Source organism: Haemaphysalis longicornis, unplaced genomic scaffold (assembly GCF_048455015.1).
Source record: "Haemaphysalis longicornis isolate Haplotype H1 unplaced genomic scaffold, Haemaphysalis longicornis Haplotype H1 scaffold_1, whole genome shotgun sequence".
NCBI lineage: Eukaryota > Metazoa > Arthropoda > Arachnida > Ixodida > Ixodidae > Haemaphysalis > Haemaphysalis longicornis.
In genome coordinates, this window is record NW_027526203.1 from 385,445,928 (window position 1) to 385,461,088 (window position 15,161).

The 15,161-nt window shown below is 46.2% G+C and overlaps 1 protein-coding gene across 1 annotated transcript; it reads right to left on the reverse strand.

The window, feature by feature from the left end:
• Nucleotides 1-12,569: 12,569 nt before the first annotated feature.
• Nucleotides 12,570-14,695, reverse strand: LOC144155231 (exonuclease V-like). The gene has a single exon (XM_077686557.1). The coding sequence runs from the start codon at nt 14,505-14,507 to the stop codon at nt 13,479-13,481; it is 1,029 nt and encodes a 342-aa protein (XP_077542683.1). The 5' UTR covers nt 14,508-14,695; the 3' UTR covers nt 12,570-13,478.
• Between the last annotated feature and the right edge of the window lie 466 nt (nt 14,696-15,161).

Here is a 15,161-nt window from a genome sequence, read left to right on the forward strand (position 1 = left end):
GCAGTGGAAAGAGGGGGAGCGGGCGCCTTGCGGAGGTGCGCGGAGTCAAGGAGATGAGGAGAGGAATCGGCCGATTGGAGAGCGCGCTTCCAACAGATAATTCGGAGGACCAATGCAAACCACACCGGACCGGCAAAACAACAGCAGAACAGGTTGGCCAAAAGGATGCCCTGGAAGATGATAAGACGTGTTGTTGGGCGAGTTGGACCACTCGGCGCTCCCCTCGTAGTGGAATGAGCCGGTGCATTGGAATATGCAGCCTTCCGTTGTTTTTGCCGTGTTTGCTTCGGTGATTTTAATGTTTGGGCGGTATTGTGAGCGTATATGTCCGGTGAAACGAAGTTTAGACAGATGTGTAGGGTTTTAAGGTGCACTAACGGCTACGTAAACTTGTCGGACGCTTCTTAAGTTGGGTATGGGCTACAATGACATGAGCGTTTTTTGCAGCGATCTACACTTGGCCCCACCCGATCTGAGTACGAATAAAACTAATATTATCCAGCTGGCCCTAATGGACTCAGCTACTAAACTAATAAACTAATGGACTCAGCTGGCACTCGATAGGCGTGGCTGGGAATTTTTGGGAGAGGCTTTCGTCCTGCAGTGGACACAAACAGGCTCATGATGACATGATGATGATGATGATGATGATGATGATGATGATGATGATGAAAACTAATATTACTAGTATTCATTTCTTCTTAAATGCACTAACGGCTAAGTAAACTTAATGGCCGCTTCTAAAGTTGGGAATGGGCTGCAGTGAGCGCTTTTTGCAGCGCTCTGCGTCTGGTTCCACGAGATGGCCCATGTAAAGGTTTCATGAGGACAGAGGATACGTTTGTTTCGTTAAAAGGACTGTCTTGTCCCAGTGACAATGATTCCAATTTTAATGCAAGCTTCAAACAATTATTCTATATGATAAGATGAACAAATGAAGACACGGCGACTCACCCCTGCCACTTGCTCCCCCATCATAATTATAACGTCACAGGAACTTGTTCGTGTGATTGTCGGCCGTTGACAAGAGCCACCGACAAGAAGCATTACGAGGCGTTTTTTTTTTAGAAGTGAGCCAAATCCACAAACCGAAACTAAGTCAGATAGAACTGTAGCGACAAGAAAAACTCGGCAACTTTCCCCTAGAAAAGAGGTGGCGAGAAAAAAAGGAGATAACGCCCTGAAAAACTTGTACGCAGATCGAAGTTCGTATCGAAAATGAGTCAGATCCTGCTGTGCACGGATCAAAATAAGCCAAATCAGTTTGCAGAATGGGAGTTCGTTTTTTGTTTTTTGCGTGATTGTTCGTACTGGTTCGTGGGTGCTTTCAGATGTGTGTTCTCTTTTTTTTTTTTTTTTGCTTTTTCGGAGCTGGCTTATTATGAATTCAAACGGCAGCTAGGAGGACGGCGAAAGATCTTTCCCCAGATGTCGGCGACAAAGTGAACAGATGTGAACGAAATGAAACTGGGAGATGTGAAACAATCATTTCCTCTCGTCTGCTGGTCCCTAAGGATTAAATCTGATCATTATTTTTATTTTTACTCCAATATTTACCATTTTAGTATTTAACTAATTAGCCGCCACTTACAAGCCGTGGGTAAAATCCCCCGTCTCTGTGGGTACGAGCCACCTCATTAAGGTGAAGAAGAAGGTATGAGCAGCCTTCTTCTGAAGCGTTTTGGAAATTAATGCAAGACAATAAAAAGCTTTTAAGTGCGAATGCACTTTATAAGCGACCCTGAATTCCGGCGACCGCCGTCCGTCCACATAGCAACAGCTGCGGGTGCGCGCGCTCCTCGTCTTCCTTGGCAACGGGGGGAGATGGGCGCGCGCTGCCTGGCCGCTGACATGGCACATACCCACGTGGGGGATTGGCCAGGAATCTCCTCGTCTTCCTTGGCAACGGGGGGAGATGGGCGCGCGCTGCCTGGCCGCTGACATGGCACATACCCACGTGGGGGATTGGCAAGGAATCGGGCGTGAGAAGGGCTAATGCACCCGCTTAAAGGAGTACTGACACGAAATTTCAAAGCTGAGATCCGCTCTAGCAATCAAGTACGACAACACAAATAGGTGTCTGTGCATGCCACATACCCACGTGGGGGATTGGCCAGGAATCGGGCGTGAGAAGGGCTAATGCACCCGCTTAAAGGAGTACTGACACGAAATTTCAAAGCTGAGATCCGCTCTAGCAATCAAGTACAACGACAACACAAATAGGTGTCTGTGAATAAATGCATCTTTCTTTCTTTGTAGTTGTGTGTGTGTGTGTGATCTCTCTTTCGCGAACATTACCGAACCGCGCAAATTCAACTCGTGCATTCACACTTTCACATTCTTCCCCTCGGGGAAATGCGGGGAAATTTTTTACTTCGTGATTGTCTTCACGCGTGCCAACGAAAATTACCCTATGGAAGAATACAATGAGCTGCTAATGCTACCAGGAGGACTGGCCTGCTCTTCATGTACAGTTTTACTCTTCTTGAGGCTGTGTGGCCTATGTTTAATGCCTTTGCCGCTAAAACTTCGTCAATTGCAATAAAGTTTTCATAGGAATGCCACATCAACTTGAACGTTTTGATTCAGTACGAGCCAAATCCGAACTTATCATCCTAATATTCTCAAATTCACCGCATGTTTTTTTTAATTACTTGAGGCCATATAATTCTCCTAGCTGACATGTAAAGCATATAACAGCTTTCACAGTGTTACATTTAGGTCAGTTAACAAACTTTCACTTTGGCTCAAATTCTTTTTAGGTGTATTTGACTATTTCCAAAAAAAAAAAAACCGCCTCATATGGCTGTGCGATTGTAGTGGTGCTTCTGGATCCGTTGTATGGTATGTGTTGCTTCCTCTACTTCCACAACAGTATGTACCACTTTACACACTGATAACTGTTTCAACATTGCCCTTGTTTCGATCGTTACTGCTGGCGTTTGCAACGCGAAATTTCAAAGCCTTTGATTTCTTTTTGATGAAAACAACAGCATTCGGAGCCGGAACGAAGTTGACTGAGTTAGCAATGTCTACTTCTTTCAAATAAAGCCAAGTGTTATTGTCCCTTTAAGTAAATCAGAAACATTACACTATCTGAGAAATTGCTACCTTGGCACACTGCAGCTCTTTCATTGACATCTTAGGGCACAGCACGGATAGTCTGCGGGTGTTCTGCACGCCATCAGAATATATGTGAAAAACGACTGCCGGGTTGCTTCTCGCGAAGTCCGCGGCCAGCCTGGGACTGATAATAGCAGAGCCCCACAGTTGCGTGCGGGACTCTCGCATGATCTTGCTATACATTTAAGCTCCGTGGTCCGCCTGCATAACGTGCGTCCCTTTGTGCCCTGAGGGAGACATCGGGCGAGACAGCAGCTAAGAAAGGCGAGTGTTTCGGAAGGGCCATGTACACATGTCAAGGGCCACAGCGAGCCAGGCTTCAGCCATGTTTGTCGGAACCGCACTGTGTGAGGAACTTGAGCCCTCCACAGGGGAAAGAATCAATGAAGCGTGGGGAGTCGTCTTCGGGCAGCAAAAGTGCGGCCATAGCGAAAGGAAGCGGCTGCCCAGAAAAGCCCGCCCGGAAGACGAGGGGCCTGGGGCGCCCAGTGCATTCGGGTGGATTGCAAAGTTGGATTGCACACCCACATTCTTCCCTCGTCACTGATCCGCAGTCTGGCACCTTCCCAACAATACTATGAAGGTGTCATGCCTGCAGCATTGCAACTAAGCCCTTTGGAAACCAACACAATACAAATATTATCTCGCACGTGCTCTCTATAGACCCCTAGCAAGCTCGGAGCCACGCACAACCCGTTTCCCCCGTATGGACAATACGGAAACATTTGGTTGAGGGGCACTAAAGGCACTGAAAATCTGTACTTACAAATAACAGTTTAAATACACATTACCTTAAGTAAGAAATTTTCTAATTCTAAACACCAGCGCTTTATTGAGCCCCATGGTAGTCATCCTGCGATCAACTATATTGCACTATATAATTGTCAAAAATCGGTTCCTTTCATTTGTTTTTAAAGAGGAAAGGCTAAGAAAGTGTAATCGTCTGGAGGTACACCGCAGCAATTCTTGTAACTAATTGAAACTGCGAGTTATTTTACTTCCCCATTTGTGACAAAAGAGCACGTGACAAAGTGAGCTGACCGAGCGCCTAGCACACTCTATAAAGATTCAGTTGGCCTTCTGAATGATTGACGGCTGGACGGCGGACCCAAGGAAGAAAATCTAAATAATAACGCTGCCCGATATTCAGTCTGAGTGCCGAGACATTAATTGAACAATGCAAAACACCATGCTTACGTTGAGGTATATCACAGCGCAGTCCACACTTCAGGAATGAAACATAATTTAGTTGACCTACTTTGCCTCCATAGTTGCAGTGAATGGTCCTTCAGGTGCACTGCAGTGAATCAGACCCACGAGTGCAAAGCCTGTGTGGTGCTGCCATGCACGTAGGAGATAATGGAGAAATTATGAACAGTAAAGCTACTGCTGGCTTTGCCCGAGCCAACATTTGAGTCTTTTTTTTTTTTTTCCCGCCCCTGGAAAATTGGCCGGATTGTGCAAAGCCAACAGTCAAAGACTCCTACCGTTATAATTCATCATCAACAGCCTACCTAGGTCCACTGGAGGACGAAGGTCTCTCCCATTGGTCTCCAACCACTCCTGTCCTGCGCTGCTTCCAGTCCATTATTTGCCCCTAGTTTCGTTATTTCATCCCTCCATCGTGTTATCGGCCTTCCCCTTCTTCTAGACCTGTCTCCCGGTATCCACTTCGTTACCGTGGTGGTCCACCGGTTCTCATTTCTTCTCACCACACGGCCAGCCCAAGTCCATTTCTTTTTCTTTACTTGAACTGTATCTTCTACTCGAGCTTGTCCCCTGATCCGGGAGGCTCGTTTCCTGTCCTTAAGTGTTGCTCTTGTCATTCTTCATTCCATGGCCCGTTGAGCCGACCTGAGACCGGCAGTATGTATTGGTTGTATACTCTTCTTTTGAGTGATAGATCATAGAGGCAACTTACTTCTCATTATTTGGGAGTGCTCGGGGTTATAAAACGTTACCACCCCTTTCTAAAGAAAGTAGAGAGAAGCACGAAAGCTTTTTCAAAAAGTGCGTCAAAGCCTTTGCTAAAAGTGCATCCAACCTGCGCTGAACGTGCGTCCAATCGATTGTCAAACCTCCCAAGACTGAAATCGCAAACGAACAATGAGCCCATGCGACGATTTTTCGCGCGCTTATATAAGTAGAAGCATATACAAACGATCTAAACATGTACCGATGCGTGGTTTATCAGATAAAGGTATACTGTTGTACTCCTTCTATATGATTGATGCGTGTATTGCCTCATCCAGAACCGTTCAGTGCATGTTAAAAACGTGAGAAACAGCGCCAACTGTTGCGTCAGTTCATGCCGTTTCTCATGTTTTTATGTTTACTGCTTGTTTGTAAATTCCACTGTTTAACCCAGCATTCTAATATAAAAAGAATATGCGCAAAATTTGAGCACAAATAGCTTGCTCTGCAAGCTTATAAACCCTGTTTACTTTACATTCGATTTTGTCGGCCTCAGCCATTTGCAACAAGTGGCCCATAATATGGCAAAGTCCAGCGTGAGAAAATAGCTGGGGAGTTGAATGCCGATTGTTTTCTTCGTTAATAGTTTATTTGAGCTGAGTTTGCGTTAATAGTGGTGCCAGTGTTATTCTAACGAGGCAATCTTTCAAATGAACTGAACTTTCATTTTGTCTTCATGGCCCCTTTAAAGATGCTGCAGAACCTCAAGTACTGCACGGGCTATGGGACCCGTTTCTTTTTCTGCGAGTTTTGTGAATATGGTAACAATGCATTTGCTCGAACGTTCAGTAATTGCTTATTTTACAAATTACAGCGTCCATGTTGCTCAATTGTGGTTTGGCAACAATGCAATGACCATTTATTGAGCCACAGCAATGGCCAGAGGCCACTGCATTGTTGCATGTTAGGAAATATTCCTGGATAAGGGTATTTGAATGGCGCAGTCGCACAAATCCACATGCAGTTGCTAAAATACTTGCTTGCCGACAATATTACGATCACACATGGGCTACACAGCCTTGTTGCTTAGCCGGTTATGACCCCAGCTGACTCGTTATCTATGCAGATTTTTATATCAGATTATATCAGAAGGGTATGATGCACTGTTTATAGTCGATAAGTAGCCTAACTCATATTTTGCACACACAGCTGCCAGAAGGTGTCTCAATGGAAAACATTAGACAGACGCATCTCAAACCGCAAGCCTCGCTCGGAAACGTTAGTGTGGACTAGCTCTATTTACATATTGCCTACCTCAAATTTCACAATATAAGCATGTGCCATGAAACCACTAATAAACAAATCAATTACAGTTGCACCTCGGTAACTGGAAGTCTAAAGGGATAAAAAATTTCTTTGAATTAAAGAGGGCCCTTCTGATCAGTGGTATAGCATGTAATACTGTTATCAGCAGGGGTGAGACAGCCCAAACAGATTTGGGAGCAGTTTTTGGAGCAGCAAAATTTCGATTTTGGAGCAGTTAGGGACATTTAATACATCGTCTTTTGAGCTAAAAAATCATTATTTCAGCAATTTGCAGGGTCATGTGCACATCTCAATCAGTTTTGAATACACAGAACACTCAAACAGCCTTACCTGAAAGAGTTTTAAGAGTATCGCAAAGTACTAACTGCACTACCTTTTTCCTAACTGGTGATATTGTGTTGCGCCTGCACGCAACACTGACAAAACTGCCGTTCACATTAGAGAGTTTTAGCAGTCCGTCTGTTCTGTTGGTTACTTTGTTACCGGGTTTACCGGACCGGTATGCGCCTGCGTAGCGGAAGGGCGAGGAGGCGCGGACAAGGCGAAGGCAGGTCCGCGGAACTAATCCCCCTATGGCTACGAATGCCCAAGTGCCCAGACGAGTCCCGGTGAGCACGGTAACTACGTACACGACGGAACAGACGGACTGCTAAAACTCTTATCAAATTTAAGGGCTCCGCAATTGTGGCGTTTTTTTTGCTGTTTTAATGCTAAAGTTATTATTTTTGTAATCCCAGGCTGCGTTGTACAAACGACTGTAGTCACGGCAACAGTTGAACAGCTTCGAGCTAACGGTCGCATAGCCCAACCAGCCTACCCGTTTCAGTCCCCGGGGCACAGGTTAACCCTATGGTCATTTGAGTAGCGTTATTGTTTAGCCACCTAGATTTTGGCATAAAATTTAAGTTTGCATACATAAAGTGTTATAGTCGCGTGCTATGGCAACCGTGTAGTCCTGCAGCTATCCGCTCTTTCCAGCCCCTACAGGTGGCGCTGCGGAGGACGGCAATGGCGGACGAGATGGTGATCGGGCCCCCGTAGCAACATACGTGCCAGCATAAGTAGCGGCCTAAAAGGCTATAGTTCCTCTTGAAACAACTACTTTCTTTAAAACATGAACACAGGTATGCGTTGCTGATTACGAGACAGCATTCGATTCGTTTCAGGGTGTGTCTGCCGCCGGGTAAAAAGTGCTGCGTGCGAGGCAATCCGCTGTGCACGGCTCAGGCCGCACGGAAGTGGTTTGAGAACAATCCCGCCTAATCGGGCAAACAACCTGCTGCAGAATGTGCAACGCTAAGTTTTAGGATTATCGCAGTGTACGTTTTACTTTAGGCGTGTTCATTTTTTCACTGTGTGCACACTAAGCAGAAGCCCATGCGCACCCCGCGTGGGCGATAAGTGCGCATTGCGGTGTTTTGCTTGGGTGTAGTAAAACTTATCTATGACTTTGGGCAGTAAAACCGCGAAGACAAGGTTCCCATTACGTCGTATCAAGTGGTATACAAACGAACGTGTTGGCATTTGATGAAAAAAAATATATATAAGCCTACGTATTTACTCGTGCATGTGGCATACACTGCGTACATGAAAATACAGGCAGTATTTTAGAGGTGCGCTTTTGGCTAGCGATAATTAATGAGAAATCTCCTGGCTGAAAATACGTTATGTTGATTTGACTGCCGGTAAGATTTTTAAGTGCGTTGATGCTTGTGACCAAAAAAAGGTGGGGGGGGGGGGGGTACCAAATGCTTTCAAGAGCTCGTGTTTAACTAGCAGACCCAAAGTTATAATACTGGCATTGCTGAAACATCTTCCTTCAGCATAATTATTTATATATTCAGTCATAATCAATAAACGCATCCTTACATTTGCTTTTCGCCTTCGCGTGCAAAAAGTTCGCATTTGTTTCTTCATTGAAAAAAAAAAAAAGCAAGCGGATTGGACACTCTCTGCTGCATATATGTTTGGAAGCAGTAGAATTGAGCCAACAACACCTAAGCCAATAGGTTGACATATGCGGTAGTGAATGTAAATAGTATCTGAAAAAGACGATCACAAGGTTATACAAAATGCCTGCAAACTCGGCGCCCTGACAGCAAGCTATTAAATGATGGAGCCGTAATTCAGCAAAGAATAATTTAAGCACCACGTACGCACAGGTGGGTCCTAAAGACATGTTTTTTTTCTCCGCAGCAGACACCGATGAGGCTCAAAACTCTTTCATTTACGCGCCGCTTTTATAGCTTCAAGACAGTTTATAGAAAATGAACGCTCGTTCAGCCTATCTCTTCCGATTATTGATACGGCATTTTCGATTACTATAATAGCGATTACTGTTTTATTTTCGCTTCTGCGAGGCCGCACGAATGCCGCCGGCCGCCTCCGCCCGGTCCGCCGATCACCATCTCCCGGCTTCGGACAAATTCCGCGCGGCGTCACTAGCGTCGCTGGAAAGAGCGAATAGGCTCCGGACAGCCAAGTTTGCCGCGCGAGCGCAGCGCCAGCCGCGACAGACACGCGCAACTCTGGGGCGGTCCCGCCGCGCCGACCACCTTCAGCGCCAGTGAACGCAACTTTGCAAAAAACGTTTGTTATAACGTTATTTGCGCGTATATGTACTACATAGTGCAACAAAGTCGTGCAAAATGTGATATAGTCGCGGGAAGCCTCCAAATAAAACGGGGCACTGATAAAATGCTGTTGCCTCGCTGCCGAGCCGTAGGCTAGCACAACTGGGAAGCATGTGTTCAAGGCTTTGCATTCTCCCGCGGATTCTTCTTCTCTGTTTATTTTTTTTTTTTTTTGCAGATACCGAGCATGGTTACTGGATCTTGAAAGGCCCACATTAAGCGAGCGGATTACATGCTGCCGTGGTGTACGATAAGCTTGTTAGTAGGCTGGTTAGCAGGCGGTCAATACACATGTATAAGTGCGCTCTAAATTTGGCAACAAAGAGGGCCCCCAAGCACAGTTATAGCATCGTAGTTTTATCCCCCAGCGGTTCTACTCTGCTTCATCTAATATTCCACGTGCTTATACCGCCGAATTAAATACATATAACCACATATGGGGCGCGGACACTTATAGCGTTTATGTTCCCAAATGTTTCGCGAGCTTTTAGATAGCGTAAAATCACCGCCTCTTCGTGCAAAAGAAACAATGAAATGGTTGTCTAGGCCACTGAAAAGGAAAGAAAAATAGAGCTAAGACGTGCCGAAATAAAAGTTGGAACAGTTTGTACACAGGAAAAAAAAGTTCGCGTTCGGGGAGGAGGAGGAGGACAAGCTTTATTTATCCCATTCGTTGTGATTGCGGTCACTCTGCACCAGTGAGGGGTGTACTCGGGCAACTAAATTTTTCTCCCGTGATTTTTGTTGTAAAGGTGTTGACGGAAAAAAAGGCGCTACTATTCCTTCCTAACGGAGGTCTCCTGCCGAACCCGTTGGAGTGGAGAGAAAAAAAATACCCGAATACGAATATTCCGTAATTTATTCCAATACGCCTATTAGATGTTCTGCTTACACCTCCCCCATCCCATCCCTGCCCAAAGAATTTCTTGTGATAGCCTTCTCGTGAAGAGTTTCTTTTTTGTGGGCGTGCTTACATGCATGCAACCAGCATACTGGGCTACAACTAAAAGCAAAAAATTTTCTCGGCGAAGCGGGCACTTATTAACGTCCGCAGTTTCGCTATACCCCAACAAACGCGAATTTCGTACTGTTACATGTATGGAGCATGACATTCGGTTCAAAGACCTATATGTAACTCCCATATTTCTGCAGTCGCATGCAAGTGCACTCACATGGATGGAATGCCCCGAGTGGAAATATCGCGCAACGTCTCATATATTTGTAGACAAAGCCTCCTCTTTTGTGAATTGAACAATATAAATTACGTTTTCTTTTGAAGCGAAACATGCTGATCTTGAGAAAGGTTTGCCCCGCAAGCAGGCTGTACAAGCGTTTCTCTTCTGGGCATCACTCCCATGCGGCCTTTATATGCCTTCCTATACGCGAGTTCAACCGAATAAATCCTTCTTCATTCACATGCACTATGTGGCAGGATTACTTTACAATCTCTTACTTCGTTTTAAGCCCAAAAGGGGCGATAATATGCTAAATCAGCGCTGCAAAAAGAAGAGCGCCCCCGAGGTAGCAACGTACCGGCTTGCGGGGACCGACCCATTGCGCATATCTGCCGAAGGGGGCGCTGGGTGTCGCGGGCTCCGTGTCGCCCTCTGGGCGCAGTCCGGAGCCTATTGGGCGCTGCCTGAACAGGTCGCGGCGCCGCAGCAAAGCCCGCAACTTTTGTGTCGACCGCTCCATCCCCAAGGCTCGCAATCGCGCTTCGAAGCAAAGCAACACCTCGGCATTTTACAACAGCACAACCAGCCAAAAAATTCACTTCACGAACCCGATTATAGACGCGCGCACCGCGTTTCGCACTCAAGGACAAACCACGCCGAAGTCGTAGGCCCCACATTTTAATGAACTTTTTTTCGAGCCGCCCAACTTCCCGTAATCTGGCACCAACCTCAAACCACATACCCGCGTTAACGTCACTGTTCAGAGCCACAACAGATAGAATGAATAGACTAGAACCCAGCTGATAGCGTAAAATAAACCAGGGAAAATATCGGCGATACGCACTGAGCGCGTTGGTAGCAGCCAGATCAGGCGGCGGCCATGTTTGTTGCCACAGCGATGCCTAATCGAGAAGGCCATTTCAGCGAGCCCGGACGGAAAGCGAATCGAGTTTTAGAAGCTATCGCTTGCTTCGTTTCAGTCTTTCTATTTGTGCCATTTCTGTGTTTGCGATTGACCGACGATAAAAGCGGTGACCGGGATGCGGGAGGCTTTCGTCCCCGCCGAAACTGACATGAGCATCAAAATCCGTGCCGTTGAGGCTCTTCTAGAGCAGTTTGGCGCAATTTTCGCCATTTTCGTGCTTTTGGAGCAGCTTGGCGCAGGAAAATGGAATTGTATCAGAAAGGCGCAATATGCGCAGCTGTCTCACCCCTGTATCAGTAATGAATGTGCGTTTGCGGCGGCTGCTTTTCTGATGAAGGCGAAAAGCAAAAACGCCTGTGTGTTCGAGATTTCGGTGCACGTTGAAGATCCCCAGGTGGTCAAAATTAATCCGCAGCCCTCAACTATGGCTTGCTTCATTGCCTGTGTAGTATCAGCACGTTAAACCCCACAATCAATCAATCAGTGAATGTGCATTTAAGCTGGCTTATAATGGGTGCTCACAAACGAGTGCTATGTTTATGACTGCACACCACTGAAAATACAGCTTACACAGTAAAGAGTTCAAGAAGAAATTGGAACACCAGCAGTTAGTTGTGGGAGTGCATGCGTCTGGACTGAGATCAGCAATTTCAAGAGACAGCTTGCATAAAAGTGCATGAAAACACTGGCCACGAACAACTACTGGTAGTGTATATCGCTTCAAAGCAGATGATCACCCTACGCAGTGTGTCAGTCTTGCTTGTATGTATGCTTTACAATATTTTGTGTCATTTTGCAAGAGGCAGTAACTTGAGGTGCAGTTGTTTATGTGGATGTTCTCTTAAAATATTCTATAATCTGGGGCTTTCCCTTGGTTTGTCAGCACTCCTGCCTGCAGTATGTTGGAATCACATCCAGTTGCAGCCTTGAGTTTGCGTCAATGATGGAATAAGTACTCCCTCCCATTTGAGTTAAAGGGGTACTGACACCACTTTTCAGTGTTAATATTACAATACCGTTTGATTTTTTCGGTCAACAGAATACCCTGGCTAAAATATGAATGGCTGGCAACATGTTCTAATTAGACCTCATTTATCACGCTGACAGAACAGCACGGGGAGCGGCATGCAGCAAATGGACATTCGTTTGACGTCACCAAGTGGTATGGGGAATAAGGTGACACAACTGAGTGTCTCCAACAATTGGCAGTAGCTCGCGACATCATTTCACACGAGTGGCTCAGTGAGTGGCGGCAAGATGCAGGCACCGTTCACAACTTTGTAGAACTAGCATGCAGCCAGTTCTACAAAGGTGTCTGCTCGCCCGAATGGCACTCTTTCCAATAACAAAGTTCCATATGTGGTAAAGGAGCTGATTATATAGCCTAGATTTGCAATAGAAGTTGCCATCCGCTCCTGTATTGAAAGCAGTCATCGAATATCGACCATGATGGTAGGCCTAAACACCTTCAAGCAAACTTAGCCTCGGCGGCGGAGGGGTTAAAACAATGCCTCCAGTGTTTTGACGTCCCCACAAAACGGGGGAAGTAGTGGCATGGTTCTGTCACACACGCCCTCTGGGCTTGAAGCAATGCAAAGTGAAAATGGATATTTTCAGGCTTTTCTATTCAAATAATAACTGCATGCTCAAGCAGTTAAAATGCTGCTTTAGCATTGGTCAGCCATGAAGCATTGATAAAACCAAAAAGAGAACATGAGAATTTGGAGTCAGAACTCCGTTAAATTATTGCTACATTCTTGGGAAGCACTTAAAATTGACATTTTTATTGCTACATTCTTGGGAAGCACTTAAAATTGACATTTTAAAGTAGATGAATACTGGTGTAGCTGTGAAATGCTGCAAAGATAGCAAATGGTGAAAGGTCAAGCTTGGATGTATAAAAGTGATACTTTTATACTTCCGTGGGCTAGTGAACAGAAAGTTTAAAAGAGACAGTAAATTTACCATAATTGTAAATCACAATTTACCATAAGTGTTACACATTGTAAGAGACAATATCTTGGCATTCAAGTAAAACTGGATGGAAATACTTCACTGATGTAGTGTACAATGACTAGCACTTTATATAACAAATAGCTCAAGAAACATGACAACTCATGACTGGAGGCCTCTTAGCATACTATGGTGAAATATTTGACAAACGCCATAAAAACTGGTGTTACATCAAAGAACAGCCGTATGTAATGCTACCAATATGCCAGAATAACAACGTAGGTACATTGTACCACATAAAGACTGCACAGAGCATGGCATGAATACATGCCCAACTGCTGTAAGAAAAACAGATAAAAGAGAGTACTATTTACATCCAACCACTGCCAAACCCATTATAAAAATGAGCTCACATCGTCACACAATATGCTAGGTTTTCTTAAAACTTTTTGAGTTACGCGTGATGCATTCAGCCTCTTTGGCAAGCCGCCATTCGCACATAGTCTGGAAAGGGCAGTGGTTGCATTTCCAAGCGTCTTCAATATCTTGGATGCCTTCTGGAGGCCTCTGGCCCGTCCAGAACGAGAACAAACGCTCAAGAGTGCTTTTCAGCCAGCCTTCGTCATAATCGACACCGTCAAAACACAGTGTGCTGTCTGTTTCCTGGCTAAAATACTCCACGATTAGCTGAGTGGGAGCAGGCAATGCTTGAACAGCACTTAGGACGAATGGGATCAGACGCCCAAGTGTGTTCATGTGCTGTTCATTCGGTGGCAATAACTCAAGCACCACGGAGCTTAGTTGCACACCAAGGTTGACACGGAAGCCCCTTTCTATGTCCTTTGTTTCAACCTTGCCGTGTACCAGGCTTGTCAGAAGATGATAGTAAAGCATCACTTGTAACCGATGCGAGCGGCGGACCGATGAACTTGGTAACCTTGTTCTAGTGATCGTTTTCAGCTCAACGATATCGATTTGGAGCGTCTCTGTGTCACAGCGCAGCTCGTCCACAACTCCGTTCACAAAAATGTCGCCGCCAAACACTCTTCCGAACACGGGCACTTCCCTGGCCACAGGTGCACCCGACAGCAGGGAACGAACTCCGTGCAGCAGGTTGAGGCACAGGATGGCAATGTTGTCTTCGCGTGTCTCTGTTTCCACAGTGACCACGTCCTGAACTTCGAGCTGCCTCGCAAGGTGGATGTCCGAGCCGCGGACGACTTGCGCACTCTCCCCTTCTTCAACGTCGTGGCCCATTTCCCTGAGACGGGGAACTCCGATGAGCGTGTACAGCAGCTTTTGTTCGCAGTACATCTGGCTCGACAAATCTGACACGTAAACTCGACCATTGCGATATTTCAGGAGCGGGGGTCTTGAGTCGAGAAGAAAGTCAACTTGGACTTTCGCGATCACGTCGTCACCTTCGATGTCATCCCAAGCTTCGTCGTTGTCATCCATTCCGCAGTCAGAGATCTGGCAAGAGCACTTAAAGTCTTGCTTGGGGTTAGAATCAGCCACTTGCAACGACCACTCAGAGGTGCGAAAGAAAGCACGACGCCGAGACGCTCTTCCATACACATTCGAACGTACGAAAACGCGCCATAAAATGCGCACAAGCACAGACTTGCTGCGCACACAGCCCGAAACCTGACGTTCAGGAACGGTGGACGAGCACTACTGCGCATGCGCCAACTAGACATCAAAAAACAAAGAAAGCGACTTTTTTTTGCCGGATGTGACGTCATGGTTAAAAAAAAAAATGGCAGCTGTTGCGCGGTCATTTCGCTGCGCTCTTCTCGTCGTGATTTTTGCCTGCCGTTGCAGCGGTGCATAGGTGTTCGGCTTACGATTGTGACGAAGGTGCTCTCGAAGAACTTCTGGAGAGCACTTACGGTGGTGTGCAGCGTGTGATCGGGACGCTGAGTGTGTGCGACTGCCTAATTTTCGCGTAGTACGTTGCGACGGCGACGACGGGCGCTCTGCATCAGTTCTGTCGCCTCGATTTACGACAGTGATGAGTGCGTTCCCGTCGAACTTCTGCACTGTGTTTTATTAGAGCGCCGTGTTGAGGCCGCTGGGCGTTTCGCCGCCTACGTACCGTGGCGAGAGGCA

What these genes read in the sequence shown, in the direction of transcription:
- LOC144155231 (XM_077686557.1), bottom strand. Translation starts at nt 14,507, where the DNA reads ATGGATGACAACGACGAAGCTTGGGATGACATCGAAGGTGACGACGTG.